Source organism: Mobula hypostoma, chromosome 12 (genome assembly GCF_963921235.1).
Source record: "Mobula hypostoma chromosome 12, sMobHyp1.1, whole genome shotgun sequence".
Taxonomy (NCBI): Eukaryota; Metazoa; Chordata; class Chondrichthyes; order Myliobatiformes; family Myliobatidae; genus Mobula; species Mobula hypostoma.
This window is the reverse complement of record NC_086108.1, coordinates 3,008,298-3,025,625: the sequence shown is the minus strand read 5'-3', so window position 1 is coordinate 3,025,625 and position 17,328 is coordinate 3,008,298. Positions and strand designations below refer to the sequence as shown.

Genomic DNA, 17,328 nt, shown 5'->3' with positions numbered 1-17,328 from the left:
TCTGATTATTATTCTATAGATTTATTCAGTACACCCACAAGAAAATGAATCCCAGGGTTATATGACATATATGTACTTTGATAATAATATTTATTTTGAACTTTAAATTGAGAATTTATGGCAATTCCACACGTGGCCAATGGATCACGCAGTGAAATGACTGGGCCTTCAGCATGTGGAGGGCTCTTTTCATACGGGCTTTCGAGTTTGGATGTTTTCACCTTCGCAGGCTCCAGGTAAAGAACCCCTGCCTTAAATGTATGCCCCGGTATTAGATATATTAACCCTAGGGGAAAAAAGGGTCTGTCTGTCTACTCTATCTATGCCTTTTATAATCTTATAAACCTTTATCAGATCTCCCCTCAGCCTCCATCGTTCCAGAGAGTAGTTGTGAAGTAGGAATAGTCAACATCACAGATAATTGTGGCATTTGGTATCTGTACTCACCGCTCCAGTTCTTAGCCATCTTGAACATGTTAGCAGCTCTGCAATACATTTCGCATGCTTCTTCCAATTTCGACGACCCCCTAATTAAAATGGAAGCAGGTCAAAAATCAGGACAAGAGAAAAGGTTTCTCAACTGAACATTCAGAAACCAAAGACTGAGAAATGTGTTGTTTGGATCAGTTATCAACAATGAAGCTAGAGTTATAAATAACCTGCAGGTCCAGTGAGGTAGCAGAAGGAATTGTCGACCTTGAATCAGGTCTACAAGGGGAGATAGCTGGTATAAAACACAGGAAATGGTAACACAAGAGGCTGGAGATGGGGTAGAAGAGATGGGCTCAATCTTCTTTTTACCTCTGCCTTCATCAACTTGAATCCACTGCGCATGGTCCCTAACCCGGCTGCGAAAGGAGAAAGGCTGGGCGTGAGGCTAGCAACCACATCCCCAACGTCCAGAGCTGCAGAAACGCTAACACAAGCTCCAAACACCTCGTTCCTGGGAGAGGAAAGATCTTCAGCTAGATGAGATGGGCTACACCTAGGGTCAAGGTGAAAGACTGGCCCAGGACAGAGGACTTTGGTGAGCTGCTCTCAGCAGCCCATGCCCCAGTAGGGATGACAGGCTTAACTCACTCCACCTGTCTCTCAACTCCACCCACTACAATCTTCACTCATCCCCTCGATCTACCTTTGCTGCATTTCATCAATCCCCCACCTCCATTTAATACTTCTTAATCCTAAACCGGTTTCTTAAGTTTGTTATAGTTGGGGTGGTAATGGGGATAAGCTCCCAATATCTATTAAATGGGTAATATTTGAGGTGCTCCCAATGGCATGCACCTCAAATAGCCTCTGACAACCAAGTCCAGCTCCTGGCCTTCATGTCTATCTTAGCTACTAAGCCCGCCAGGACCATTTCTACTGACAAGAGAAGGGGCAAAGGTGGGTTACTGGCACCTTAAAACCAGTCATTTCAGGCAGATAGGGCTCACCAGCTGTGGTCGGCAGCTCATCCAGAAGGAAAACTTTGATCTCAAACCTCCACCTCCTTGTGGCTATACCACTCATAGGGGAAGACTTCAGGAGTAGAAGAGGGAAAATTCCAGAACTGGACACCCTACGGCCGTCCTATGTTGAGTTCAATGCTGACTGGCAACTCCTGTAACGCTGTTGTATCAGTTTTTGTCATTCCTTGGGTTCATCAGATACATGGAGAAAGGGAGTCTGCTACACGGGCAACAGCTTGCTCTCCATATTGTACTGCCCTGGCTTGCATATCTAGACAGCTATGACACAACATCATGGTTGACCATAACCAGAGGCCTCAAAAAATCCTAATCCATGATTTCAATTCACCCCACCCCATAAATGAAGCTTGAGCCACTGGGTTCCTCTAGCAGACTGTTGCTTAGTATTCCTGTGACTGCAGCCTAGTGTCTCAATAAAACATAACTTATGGCTTCACGCATCAGAGCATTTAATTCCTGGGGGTGATAGGGAGATATCACTCGCATTATGGCACTTCCATTATTCAGATTATATTAGTTTTATTTATCAAAGATACATCAACCGGGCTGGTGGCGCAGTGACATCAGCGCTGGACTCCGGAGCGAAGGTTCCCGAGTTCGAATCCAGTCAGGCCGCTCCCGGGCACGCTTTCCATCCGTGCCGGGTTGAGTGTCGAGCTCACAACTCGGCCTGGTAAAAAAACAACTGCGCTGTGAGAAGGACGTGGGGGACCGCTCACAGAATCTTTCCTCCAAGACAATCACTTGAAAAGTGGTCGCTGAGGCTCTGGCAGAGTATGGCACACAAAAAAACCCCATCAAAGCAGAGGAAAATATGCAATTTCCATCAACAACTATCATCACGGGGACAGCTGGCAAGTGTCACCACGCTTCCAATGCCAACTTAGCTTACCCACAACTTACTAACCCTAACCTGCATGTGTTTGGACTGCAGGAGGAAACCAGAGCACGCAGTCAGGGGGAGAATGTACAATCTCCTTATAGACAGCAGTGGGATAAGCAGAATATCTAACCACAATCAAACTGCATTGCATCACTCTGTTATTACACTCCAGACAGTGAGCATACACCAAGGTGTTCTGTTAGCGAAGTATTTTTGGATGAACTAAGGTCATGTTAAGAGGCTACACAGCCAAATCCACAGCAACACACACAAAATGCTGCAGGAATTCAGCAAGTCAGGCAGCATCTACAGAAAAGAATAAACAGTCTATGTTTTGGGCCGAAACCCTTCTTCAGAACTGGGAAGGAAGGGGGAAGCCACCAGAATAAAAAGGTGGGGAGAGTGGAAGGAGGATAGCTAGAAGGTGATGGGTGAAGCCATGTGGGTGGGCTGGAGAGAAAGGAATATGATAGGAGAGGAGAGTGGAGCATGGGAGAAAGGGAAGGAGCAGAGGATCAGAGAGGCTCATGACAAGTGGACCTCCAAAAGGACCACAACCTTGTCATCGGGTGTGGAGGCTTGCTAGCCTCAATGATGTGGAGAGCCATGCTAACTGGAGTCAGGGCTCTACGCTTTGGTTCAAGTCCACTTGGGACTTGCCAGGCTGACAGCAGTGAAAGCTGAGATAGAGAGAGAGTTACTGACATGAACACTGTCAGAGATGGAGGACCTTCATTGCTGCCCTAAACTCCCGCAGCATAACGAGCAGTAAGAATGGTGGAAGAGAAGGAACAGCAGTTGTGGCAAAGACTGCGACAGGGTCACCAGGTATCCAAGCACAAGCTACGGAAATGATGCAAAGCCTTCAATTAAAGCAGAGATCCAGGGCAGATGTTGACACTACTCTGTGCTTTGTTTTTTTTTACAATTTAGAGTGACAGCACAGTACCAGGCCCTTCCGACCCAACAGGCCTGCACCCATGTGGCCAATTAACCTAGTAACCTGTACACTGCATCTCTGGAGAATGAGAGAGGAAAGCACCCGGAGGAACCCACGCAGCCATGGGGAGAACGTACAAACTCCTAACACACATTTGCAGGAATAGAGCAGGATCACTGGCACTGTAATAGCATTAGGCTGATCACAATTCTACCATGCCAGCCCATGTACGGAATAGGAAAGTATTATAGAGGCTGATGTACCTCGCCAAGACCAACACTGCAACACTGCCTGTGTTAATGTACATGTGACAGATAAAGCTAATATTTAAAGAGCCTCTTTTTTTCAAAAAAACAGTTCTAGTGGGCTGCATTCAAAGCAACACACACAAAATGTTGGGGGAACTCAGCAGGTCAGGCAGCATCTATGGAAATGAATAAACAGTCAACATTTTGGGCCGAGACTTCCTCAGGACTGGAAAGGAAGGGGGAAGATGCAGAACAAAAAGGTTGGGGGGGGTGGAGAGGAGTCTAGCTGGAAGGTTAAAGTTGAAGCCAGGTGGTTTTGAAAGGTAAGCAGCTGTCAAGGAAGGAATCTGTTAGGAGGTGAGTGGACCATAGGAGAAAGGGAAGGAGAAGAGGACCCGGGGGAGGTGATAGCTAGTTGGGGAGAGGCAAGAGGCCAAAGTGGGGAATTGGAAGAAGAGAGGGGAGAGGAAATTTTTTTTTTTTCTTTTTACTAGTAGGCAAAATGCCATCAGGTTTGACGCTACCCAGGCGGAATACAAGGTGCTACTCCTCCACCCTGAGGGTGGCCTGATCTTGGCACAACAGGCCATGGACCGACATGTTGGAACAGGAATGGGAATCAGAATTAACCCACATTCAATATTAACCTTCAGTGCTGTCTGTATGGAGATGGCATGTTCTCCATGAGCACACAGGTTTCTCTTAAGTGCATCAGATTCCTCCCAGATAACAAAGACACGCAGACTGGTGAAGTAAGAAGTTGCTCCCATCACTGTCAGTTTAAGCCACTCTGGATGCTCTCCACTTTCTTTCAAACAATTCCCTTTGTGTAGGCAGGTGACAGTGGGAAGTTGGTCAGAATGTGGAGATGGTTACAACAGCAGTGACTGGAATTACTGTCAGCTGGTGTAGTAGACTCAGTAAGTCAGATGGTGACGAGAGGACGTATAGGAGCCAGGTAGATCTACTGTTTGAATGGTATAGCAGCAACTACCTCGCACTCAACTTCAACAAAATGAAAGAACTGATCGTGGGCTTCAGAAATGGTAAGACGAGGGAACATACACCAGTCCTCAGAGGTCAACATCGCTGAGGATCTAACCTGGACCCAAAATATTGCTGCAGCTACAGTGCAAAGAATGCAGAGCTTGAGTAGATTTGGTATGTCACCTAAAACACTCGCAAATCTCTACAGAGGTACCGTGAGAGCATTCTAATTGGCGGTATTACTGTCTGGTATGGTGAGGCTGGGGGTGGGGGGCTACCACATAGGATCAAAAATAAGCTACAGAGAGTTATAAATTCTGTCAGCCCCATCATGGGCACCAGCCTCCCCAGCATCCCGGACATCTTCAAGAAGCAATGCCTCAAAAAGGTGGTATCCATCACTAAGGACCTCGATCACCTAGATCATGCCTTGTTCTCATTGTTACCATCAGGATGGAGCTACACACTCAACGATTCAGGAAGAGCTATACACCTGAGTGATGGGGAATCCTCAATGATATACAGATAGAAACAGAAATAGACACTTACTGTAATTCATCTTTTATCCTATTACGTATTGCATGCTACTGCTGCTGCAAAGTCAACAGATTTCATGACATATGCTGGTGATATCAAACCTGATTCTGAACAGTCTTCAAAAATGAGGGTGGCGTGGTAGTGCAATGCAGGATTTAGGTTCGATTCCAGCTACTGCCTGTAAAGGGTTTGTATAACCACTAGGTTCCTCCAGGCACTCCGGTTTCCACCCACAGATAGTGAGTTATGCGCAGGCTACTGTGGTGCCGGATACGCGGTGACACTTGTGAACTGCTCAGTACAACCTCTGCTAATTTGATGCAAATGCAAATGCTACATTTTACCGTATCTTTCAAAGTACATTTATTATCAAACTACATATACATTATTCAACCTTGAGATTCGTGTCCTTACAGGCAGCCACAAAACAAAGAAACCCTGAAAGAACCCATAAAAAACAATCAAGCACCCGGTGTGCAGAGGGGAAAAAAACAAATCATGCAAACAATAAATATAAGCAAATAGCATTCAGGACACAAGACAGTCCATAGACACGAAGCTCGGAGCAAGCCACAGCTCATCACACAGCAAAGCTGAGAAAACGTCACAGAGCCTGGAGCAGGTCACATGTACATTTGACAAGTACAACTAATCTTTCAGTTCAGTGTTGTAAGGAGATGTGGTGTGGTGAAAAGAAAGGAAGAGGATGAACAGTCATATTGTGGTATCATTCTCTGTAACACTCGATGTCGTTGATCTGTATTAACAAGTGGTTTCAACAGGAAGAAACGGGCTTAAACTGTCCTGTCAGCAACAGGCATATTGCAACAGAAACATGCTGCACTCAAGTTCCCATCAATTTTAGCACTAATACTAGGTCAGAAATAAACCTTGGGCTCAGCAATAATTTGAATTATTTCAACCATTTGTCAGTCATCCACAAGGCTGTAAAGGCCTTTAGGAAAATGCAGAAAAGATTACAACCATGAGTTATGAGTTACGGAAAAAAAGGCTGAGGCTCTGAATGTCTGCCTTACTATCAGGTTGGGAAGAACAGCACAAAGATTAAAATAACAAGGTCCCTTGACGCCAGATAGAAAGCAGCTTCTCCCTCTCCACTGGTTAACAACAGAATTAAAGGTGACTGGCGAAAGGAGACTAAAGAAAGCCTTAAGTAGCACCTGGAGTGGATTCTTCCCTCCTCCATCACGGAAGCTGCCCTCACCCGCATCTTCTCCATTACCCAGACATCTGCACTCACCCCACCTTCCCACCACCAGAACAGGGATAGAGTTCCTCTTGTCCTTACAGACTACCCCTCGAACCCCTGTATCCAACACATCGTTTGCTGCAACTTCTGCTATCTTCAAAAACATCTTTACCTCACTCCCACTCTCCACTTTCAGCAGAGGTTGTTCCCTCTGTGATTCCACTCCTCCCCACTAATCTTCCTCCTGGCACTAATCCCTGCCGGTGTAAGGAGTGCTACACCTGCCCATACACGTCCTCCCTCACCTCCATTCAGGGACACAAACAGTCCTTCTAGGTGAGGCAACGTTTCACCTGCAAACCAGTTGGGTCATCTGTTGTATCCAGTGCTCCCGATGTGGCCTCCTCTATATTGGTGAGGCCTGTCGTGAATAGGGGGACCACTTTGTCGAGCATCTGTGCTCCATCCACAAGAGCAGAATTTCTCAGTGGCCAAATACTTTAATTCCAATTTCCATTCCCAATCCGACATATCAGTCCATGGCCTCCTCTTCTCCACTCTCAGGTTAGAGAGGAAATACCTCATTTTCCATCTAGGTAGCCTCCAACCTGATGGCAAGAACACTGATTTCTCCAACTTGTGGAAATTTTTCTCGCTCCTCTTTCCCTCTTCAATTTCCCACTCTGGCCCCCCTCTTATCTCCTGCTCACCTGCTTAACACCCCCACCCCGAGTTCCCCTCATCCTTCCATTTCTCTTACAGTCCACTTTCCTCTCCTATCAGATTCCTTCTAATCCAGGCCTTTACTTTTTCCACCTGTTACTTCATCTCCCCATCTCCTCCACCTGGCTTCACCCGTCACCTTATAGCTTGTACTTCTTCCCCTCCCTCCAACTTCCTATTCTGGCTCCCCCCACCCCACCCTTTTCAGTCCTGATGAAGAGTGTCGGCCCAAACATCTGACAAAGTGAAAACAGTTTTTAAGAACTTTATTCTGAGATACAGAGTGGAACAGGCCCTTCAGCCCAACAAGCCCCGTCGCCCGGAAGCCCACCTATTTAACACTAGCCGAATCACAGGACAGACCAATTAACCTCCTAAACTGTGAACCTTTGGACTGTAGGAGGATCCAGAGCACCTGGAGGAAGCACAAGTGTTCATGGGAAGGATGTACAAACTTTCGTACAGATGACACCGGAATTAAGCTCTGGACTCCGACAAGCCGAGCTGTAATAGAATTGCACGAACCGCTACCATGGTAGAGGTTGCAGGCTCTTATTTGACACAAGAACAAATGGAGTGCTTGCATTTGATAACTGAAGAATTTAGCAGTCAAACTGCAGTCAATCTTTATTTACAGTAATTGACCAAAACCAAATAAACTCCCACAAAGAGGTAAGGAATAGCAATTAATCAGTTGGCTGAAGATGACAAGGAATATTTCCTTGCCCTCTTAATCGGGATTTTACGTGTATCATCCATGCTTGAATATACAGTTAAAGGTGTTGCATTTCCATTTTAAGTACCATTTACTAAACTGTAGGATAGATACATAGACCATAAGATATTGGGCTGAATGGGCTAATTCTGCTCCTTCAAGCCTACTCTGCCGTTCCATCATGGCTGATTTATTTTCCCTCTCAACCCCACTCTTTTTCCTTCTTCCCATAACTTTTGATGCCCGAAATACTCAAGAAGCTATCAACCTCTGTTTTAAACATACCCAATGACTTGGCCTCCACAGCAGTCTTGACAATGAATTCCAAAGATTCAGCACCCTCTGGCTAAAGAAATTCTTCATCTGTTCTCAAGGGACGTTCTTCTACACTGAGGCCCTCTGCTCCTACACTTCTCCGATATAGGAAATATCCTCTGCAGGTCCACAAGAATCTTATTGAAGCAAACAACACATTACTGTGCATTTCAATCTACATGTGACAAATAAAGCTAATCTTACCAAATAACACACACAAAATGTTGGAGGAACTCAGCAGGTCAGGTAGCATATAGGGAAGGAATAAACAATTGATGTTTTGGGCTGAGACCCTTCACCCCTGCTGAGTTCCCTCAGTATCTTGTACATGTTGCTCTGGATAGCAGGATGGAGATTACGTCTCTACCAAAAGAGATGTAAGACGCTTCTTCCTTCCACTAGCCTGCAGGTCACCCTTGGACAAGGTGTAACACCTGCTTAGACCCTCTCCCCCCACCCCCCAATCAGGGGCACATGAAGCCATGGGACCAGGTGGTGGATGGTCATATGAGCAGCTGGAGCAGGCACACCATCTCTGAAGAGTATTGATAATGGCTGGGGTCACCCATCTTGTAAAGACACTGCCCGGAAAGCAATGGCAAACCATTTCTGTAAAAAAAAAATTGTCAAGAACAATCATGTTCATGGAAAGACCATGATCGCCCATGTCATATGACACGGCACATAATAATGATGATGATACAAAATGCAGAGGAACTCAGCAGATGAGGTAGCATTATGGAAAAGAGTAAACAGTTGACATTTGGGCTGAGCTCTTTCTTCATGAGGGGTCCTGATGATGAGCCTTGGCCTGAAACGTTAACTGTTTACTTTTTCCCCATAGATTCTGCCTGGTCTGCTGAGTACCCCAGCATTTTGTGGTTTATAACAACGCATTGTTTCCTTTCATTCAGCATGATAGCAATTGCAAATGGTCTGCTATAGCAACCTCAGGGATCTTGGCCAATGGACAAACTGGACTTTAAAAGCTAACAAACTACGATCTGAACCTTAAAAACCCAGCCAAAGTGCAACCATGGAATGAGTTACTGCACCTTATCTAACAGACACTCCTTGTTTGTTAGTGGTAGGAAAGGCACAATATAGCAGCCCTACGTGGTTACAAGATTAACTTCTGCCACATAACATCTGAAATCAAGTTCAAGTGCATAACAAACCCCAGAGAGTAATATTTCAAATAAAGGTTAGATAGAAGCTCAATGGATAAATTATAGAACAATTCTTCCTTAAAACTGGATAGAGGGCATTTCAATAGATGAAATAGAATGTACCAGCTATTCAATAGATAGAGATAGAAAACATTTTTACTTCAAGAGGTACTGATCCTGTCTTGAAGTTGCAATCAAGTTTATAGAGAGTAACAGAATATCACAGCACAGAAACAGGCCATTCAACCCATCTAGACCATACCAAACTATTATTCTGCCTAGTCCCATCGACCTATAGCTGAATCACAGCCCTCCAAACCTCTTCCACCCATATACTTATCATTAGGAGTTTGAGGAGATTTGGTTTGTCACCTAAAACACTCGAAAATTTCTACAGATGTATCATGGAGAGCATTCTGACTAGCTGCATCGCCGTCTGGTACGGGGGGAGGGGTTGCTACTGCACAGGATTGAAGTAAACTGCAGAGAGTTGTAAACTTAGTCAGCTCCATCGTAGGTACTAGCAACTCTAGTTTCCAGGACATCTTCAAGGAGAAAAGTTTTAGGAAGACAGCATCTATCATTAAGGATCCCCATCACTCAGGACATGCCCTCTTCCCATTGCTACCATCATACATATATATACACACACACACACTGTAATTCATTTTTTCCACTCTATTATCGTGTATCGCTTTGTACTGCTGCTGCAAGGTTAACAAATTTCACAACACATGCCAGTGATATTAAACCCGAATATGATTCTGATGCCGTTTTTTATGTGTCATGTCGTATGTCGTGGGCGACCGTGGTCTTTCTTGGCAAAAATTTTCTGCAGAAGTAGAATTTACTTATCCAAATTTCTCTTTAATGCTAAAATCGCACCTGCATCTACCACTTACACTGGCAGCTCATTCCACATTCTCACCACTCAGAGAAGTTATTCCCCTTCATGTTCCCTTTAAACATTTCACCTTTCACCCTTAACCCATGACCTCTCACCCAACCTCAGTGGAAAAAGCCTGCTGCATTTAACCCTCAATTGTGCGCACCTCTATCAAATCTCCCCTCATTCTCCTACACATCTGGGAATAAATTCTGAACCTAGTCAATCTCCATTACAACCCAGGTCCTCAAGTCTCAGAGGGTATCTTTGGCTGTACAGGAAACTGCAGATACTAGAATCTAGAACAGTCTCCTGGAGGAACTCACTGGGAGCCTCTGAATAACCGAATCGCCAAGTTGACCCAAAACATCGATAATTCCTTGACCCTCCCTGCTGCAGAAGCTGCTTGACCTGCTGGGTTCCTCCAACAGATTTATTCATATTGCTCAAAATACAAATCCTACTGACATTTTCAGCAATGTTTCAGATTATTATTCATTCTTGTTCTGAAGTGATGGATTGAAGATTTACCTGGAGTGCTACCTCCCAATCAATTGTTTACAATATTACACTTAGGATATTGAATATACTCATTCTCAAAACAAGATGTAATAATCTTTAGTGATTAATCAAGAACTTAGTTCCTTAAGGCTGTCAGAGTCAGAGGGAGTAGCTCCCAGTGCTTACTCAATGATCCCAATACCAAGCATTCCAAATAGCCTCTGACAACCAAGTCCAGCTCCTGGCATTCATGTCTGGCTTGGCTACTAAGCCCAGCAGAACCATTTCTACTGACAGGAGAAGGGCAAAGGTGGGTTACTGGTGCCTTAATAGCAGTCTCTCTGGGCAGCCGTGGTTGGCAGCTCTTCTAGAAGGAAAGCTCAGATTTCAGACTTCCACTGCCCTGCACCTATACCCATTCATGGAGAAGGTTTCAGGAGCAAACCCCAAGGAAAAATCTGGAGTTGGAGTCCCTAAGGCAGTCCTGTGTTGACTGGCAACTCGTGTGGCACCACTCGTGCCAAACTCTATCAGCCTCAGCCGTTCCTTTGGATTCGCCAGATGCATGGAGAGGGGGAGCTTGCTGCATGGGCAACCACTTGCTCTCCTTATTGTAAAGTCATGGCTTGCACATCATGTAGACAGCCAGGACTCAACATCCATGGTCGACTTCGATCAATAGGAAGCCTACTAATCAAGATCTTCAGAGAAAGTGTCTGAACATTTCAGAGAAATTACTTAAGAGAAATAGCAGTTTATTTTTTTTTTCATGAGCTACTTATAAGTTTCAACATGGGGCAGGAGGAATTCTATTAGACTGGAAATATGATCTGAGCTTGCGACCCCAAGTAAATATGTATGGTAAACAAATTGTATAATTACTACAGGATAACAGACATCTTTGGTATTCCAATATTAACAGAGATACATGGCTGCTTCATTTGGATGCAGTCAAAGCAAACTGAAATAGAACATTAAATTATAAAAATGGTGCAATATGTTACTTTAATTAGTTGCAGGAAAAAACTCCGTTTGGGGTAGATAAAGGCATTGGCACCAATACTATTCAGGGATAGCGGGGTAGAGATACATCTCTGCTAAAGGAGCTGCAAGGCACTCTGCTAGCCTGAAGGTCACCTTTGGGCAAGGTGTAGCACTTGCTTAGCAACCCCCCCCACCCCCCCACCCCCAAAATCAAGCTGATGTGAAGCCATGAGTAGCTGATGCATATCACAAGTTCTGGTTATACGACCACTGACGTCAGGCAGACAATCACTGAAGAGTATTGATAATGGCTGGCGGTGGGGTTACCCATCTTGTGAAGACACTGCTCAGAAAAAAGCGATGGCCGAGGTTTTCTGGAGAAAAACTTGCCTACGACAACCACGGTCATGGGAAAACCATAACTGTCTACATCATACAACACTGCACATAATGATGGCGACTATTATTCCAATGTCTTCAAGGCAACATTTAAAACCAAAAGCTTCTCAATTTAGCTGACAGAACTAAGATGAGAGTTTCAAATGAAGAAAGTGCTCTGGAATTTCTCTATTATAGTTTAGTGGTGCATAGAATCATTCAACACCTGCCCTCAGAGTCTACGCTGACCATCAACCATAAAATGAAACTTATTTAACTGTCCCCACATCTTGAGCCTCCCCCCAGGTTCTGCCACAGGCATCACACAAGGGCAGTTTAGTGGAAAATTCCCTACTTACCCGCATGTTGTTGGAATGTGGCAGGAAACCAGAGCACAGGAGAAACTCACATGGCACAGGTATCACCGGCAAATGAGCAGAATTCTGGTCACCACACTGGAGCGAGTTTGCAAGGGTTTATGGGGCACAGCAGCACAGAAACTGGCTCTTCCGCCCATCTAGTCGATGTCAAAAAGTTATTCTGCCTAGCCTATCAACCCGCACTGGGACCACAGACCCCCACCCCATACCCCTACCGTCCATGTACCTATCCAAACTTCTCATGAAATCAAACTCACATTCATCACCTCCACTGGGAGCTCATTCCACACTTGCACCACCCTCTGAGTGAAGATGTTCCCCCTCAGGTTCCCCTTAAACAGTTCACCTTTCACTCTTAATCTATAACCTCTAGTTCTAGTCTCACAGAACCTCAGTGGGAAAAGCCTGCTTGCTTTTACCTTATGTAGGCTCGTTCGTTGAGCGCCGTGTCATCTGACAAGGGCGATCATTGTCTTTCCATGACCGTGATTGTTCTGGGCAATTTTTTTCTGCAGAACTGGTTTGCCATTCCCTTCTTCTGGGCAGTGACCCCCTGCCATTATCAATACTCTTCAGAGATTGTCTGCCTGATGTCAGTGGTCACATAACCAGGACTTGTGATATATACCAGCTGCTCATCCGGCCATCCAGCACCTGCTCCCATGGCTTCATGTGACCCTGATTCAGGGGGGTGAGAGAAAAGGGTCTAAGCAGGTGCTGCACTTTGCCCAAGGGTGGCCTGTAGGTCAGTGGAGGGAAGGAGTGCCTTACACCTCCTCTGGTAGAGACATACCTCCACCCTACCACCCTACCCTATTTACACTCTTCATAATTTTGTATAACTATCAAATCTCCTCTCTTTCTCCTACACTCCAGAGGGGAAAAAAGAAGTCCTACCCTATTCAACCATTCTCTATAATTCAGGTCCACAAGTCCCAACAATACCCTTGTAAACTTACTCTGTACTCTTTCAATCTTATTGAAAGGCCGTGATGTGGAGTGGATGCTTCCTATGGTGGGAGTATCTAAGACTAGAGGGGACACAGCCTCAGAATAGAAAGACGTCCATTTAAAACACAGATGAGGTATTTCTTTAGCCATATAGCCACGAAACAAAGAAAAAAAACATGGACATCAGCTCAGGAGAAACAACAAACCACCCCTCTCACCGCACAAAAAGAGAACGGCAACATGATCATCAAACCCCCCCCCCCAAACCACCGCACCCAACTAGAACATCGGGGCACAAATCCCCCCCACCCTGCACGAAACGCAAGAACATCAGCCCCCAAATCCCCCCCACACACAAAATGCAAGAACATCAGCCCCCAAATCCCCCCCACCCTGCACGAAACGCAAGAACATCAGCCCCCAAATCCCCCCCACCCTGCACGAAACGCAAGAACATCAGCCCCCAAATCCCCCCCACCCTGCACGAAACGCAAGAACATCAGCCTCAAATCCCCCCCACCCTGCACGAAACGCAAGAACATCAGCCCTCAAATCCCCCCCACCCTGCACGAAACGCAACATCAGCCCCCAAATCCCCCCCACCCTGCACGAAACGCAAGAACATCAGCCCCCAAATCCCCCCCACCCTGCACGAAACGCAAGAACATCAGCCCCCAAATCCCCCCCACCCTGCACGAAACGCAACATCAGCCCCCAAATCCCCCCCACCCTGCATGAAACGCAAGAACATCAGCCCCCAAATCCCCCCCACCCTGCACGAAACGCAAGAACATCAGCCCCCAAATCCCCCCCACCCTGCACGAAACGCAAGAACATCAGCCCTCAAATCCCCCCACCCTGCACGAAACGCAAGAACATCAGCCCTCAAATCCCCCCCGCAAATCCTCCCACCCTGCACGAAACGCAAGAACATCGGCCCTCAAATCCCCCCCACACACACACACAAAAAAAGAGAAAGAACAAGTGAAACACATCTTGACAGAAGCAAACTGAGAAGTTGAAGGAATGAGATGCAGTGTTATTAACAAGGTTTCGGCTCGAAATGTCGACTTCCTGGCCTGCTGAGTTCCTTCAGCATTTTGTGTGTGTTGCAGTGTTATTAATTCTGGTCACCACACTACCACACTTTTGGACATTTGTAAGGGTCCGTGATAAGGTGCTCAGATACTTTACTAGACTGGGTCTAAGAATGATGAAAGGTTAGAGTGGAGAAGCTGGTGCTCTCCTTGTAGCAAAGGAGGCTGGGGTGGTGGGGGTGGAACCTAATAGCAATGCACAAGCTGGTTACAAGTTTAGATATTGTTGAAAATATCCTGCATCTTAACACAGTGCCAATACTCTCCATCAATGCTTCAAGAAGCAGAGAATAAATTCAAAGTGATGGGTTAAAGATGGGGAAGAATAAGGGGAAACTTGCTATATGTAAAATAACTCCCATGTGAAACCAATGAGAAAAAGAGAGACAGAGAGACCTATTGTCCACTCTCCACTCCCATCAGATGCTTTCTCCTCCAGCCCTTGACCTTTCCCACCCATCTGGCTTCACCCACCATCTTCCAGTCAGCCTCTTCCCCCTCACCCCCAAAGCCCCCTTCCCTTTCAGTCCTGACGAAAGGTCTTGGCCGGAAAAGTCAACTGTTTATTCTTTTCCATAGATGCTGCCTGACCTGCTGAGTTCCTCCAGCATTCTGTGTGTTCCTTTGTATTTCCAGCAATTGCAGATTTTCTTGTGTTTGAGATAGACAGATAGGCAAGCAATAAATATCAAGACCATGAGATGAAGAGTCCTTGAAAATTAGTCCATAGATTATGGGGACAACTCAGTGATGGGGCGATTGAAGTGGAGTGAGCAACTCTGGTTCAAGAACCTGATAATTGAGGGATAATAAGTGTTCCTGAACCGGGAAATATCAATTTTCAAAAAGGAATTAATTACAGCATTATGGAGGAGGAGCAGGGAAAACTGGACAAGTAGGCACACCCCACAGGGAGCCACGATGAAGTTGGCAGCCAAATGGTATCTCGCAGTACAGTTGTTACTCTGGAAGAGAGGGCATGTTTAAATTCATAAATCAAGCCAAATCAAGCCAGGGAGCTTCAGCTTCTATACTGATTAGTGGTTCTCACTGAAAAACAAAGGATTTCCATTCATATGTTACAACAATCTACTTAGAAGTCCTAAGTATTACAAATAGAAGCATGTTAGCAACCCCCTCAGCAACACACACAAAACACTGGAGGAACTCAGTAGGTCATTCAGCATCTATGGAAATGAATAAACAGACAACATTTTGGGCCAAGACCCTTTTTCAGGACTGAAAAGGAAGGGGAAGACGCCAGAATAAAAAGATTGGGGGGGGGGCAGGGGGCTGAGGGGAAAGAGAAAAGCTGGAAGGGGACAGGTGAAGGTAGGTGGGTGGGAAAGGTAAAGGTCTGGGGAAGAAGGAACCTGATAGGAGAGGAGAGAGGATAGGGGAGGAGGGGACCCAGGGGGAGAGAAGAGGCAAGAGTCTAGAGTAAGGAATAGAGAAGATAGGTGGTGGTGGGGAGGGGGGGGGGGAGCTTTGTTTTAACCAGGAGGAGAAATTGATATTTGTGCCATCAGTTTGCAGATTACCCAAACGAAATACAAGGTGTTGCTCCTCCATCCTGAGGGCGGCCTTATTTTGATCCCCTCACGCCTGCACCATTATTTAATGGTGTGACTGATCCTTTAACTCAGCACTGTCTTCTTCTATTAAACTTTTGATTCCCTAACATCCAAGCTGTATTCATTTTTAAAAATTTTATGTGTGGAATGGGCCCTTCCAGCCCAATGAGCTACACCACCCAGCAACTCACTTAGTTAATCCTAGCCTAATCACTGGACAATTTACAATGACCAGTTAACTTACTAACATGGCTTTGGATCATGGGAGGAAACAGGAGCACCCAGAAGAGGCCAAACATTTTAATTCCCATTCTGACATGTTAATCCATGGCCTCCTCTCGTACCAAGATGAAGCCACCCACAAGCAACTCCTTAAGTTCCATCTGGTTAGCCTCTAAGCTGATGGTATGAATATCAATGTCTCCTTCCAGTGAACAAATTCCACCCCCCCACCTCTGCTACTCCCCACTTTGACCTTTTATTTCTTCTCACCTGCCTTTTACTTCCCGCTGGGTCCCCTCTTCCTCCTCTTTCTCCTATGGTCGGCCCTTTCTCCGATCAACTTCTTTCCTCTCCAGCCTTTGACCCTTCCCACCCACCTGGCTTCATCCATCACCTCCCAGCTAGCCTCTTTCTCCTTTTTACTCAGGCATCTTCCCCCTCCCATCTCAGTCCAGCTGAAGGGTCTCAGCCAGAAACATCTACTGTTTATTCATTTCCATACATGACCTGCTGAGTTCCTCCAGCATTTTGTGTGTTTTTTTAATATAGAATTTTTATTGTTTTCAAAGTGATACATGAGAAAAAAAATCTACCTTCCCCCTCTCCTTAACCCTCCCCCCCCGATATATACTCCTACCTAAAAAGAAAAGAAAAAAAGAAAAAAAAAAGAACCGCCTGAATATTAGAAGGTTTGCAATGCTCCATGGGATAAAAATAAATTTTATATATATTTGTTACTTTCCCCAAGGAACCAAGATCTTCATCATCGGAGCTATAAATAAGGGCTCCAAATATTAAAATTGTTACATATTTATCTCTTAAAATCTAAAACATTACTTAGCTTCTCAACTCTCATAGTTCCCTGGGGAATCTCTTTGAACTTCACCATATTGCTATGTGTTTCCCTCCCAATCATCCAGGTAAAAAGAAAAAAAAATAGATAAGATACAAAAAAAGAAAAAACAAAATACCCCTCCACTAATGTTGTGAATAAAAAGATACACAACACTACCCCCCTCCATTGTGCGGGTCCTGGCTGTTGCCACGTTTGCACACATGAATAACGTAGCGATTGGTCAGTGTTTCTTCCAGCTCCCCCGTAACAAAAAATTATATATATATAGAAAAAAATTAATGTTATTATTCCCGGCTA

General features: G+C 45.3%; 1 protein-coding gene across 2 annotated transcripts in view; it reads right to left on the bottom strand.

Annotated features, from left to right (window-relative positions):
- The window catches only part of napab (N-ethylmaleimide-sensitive factor attachment protein, alpha b), a 76,042-nt gene that overhangs the window by 52,700 nt on the left and 6,014 nt on the right, over window positions 1-17,328 (bottom strand). For both annotated transcript variants that reach the window (XM_063063496.1, XM_063063498.1), the window contains exon 2: window positions 448-527. In XM_063063496.1, the coding sequence (XP_062919566.1) occupies window positions 448-527 (80 nt within the window). The remainder of the gene's footprint in view (window positions 1-447; window positions 528-17,328) is intronic.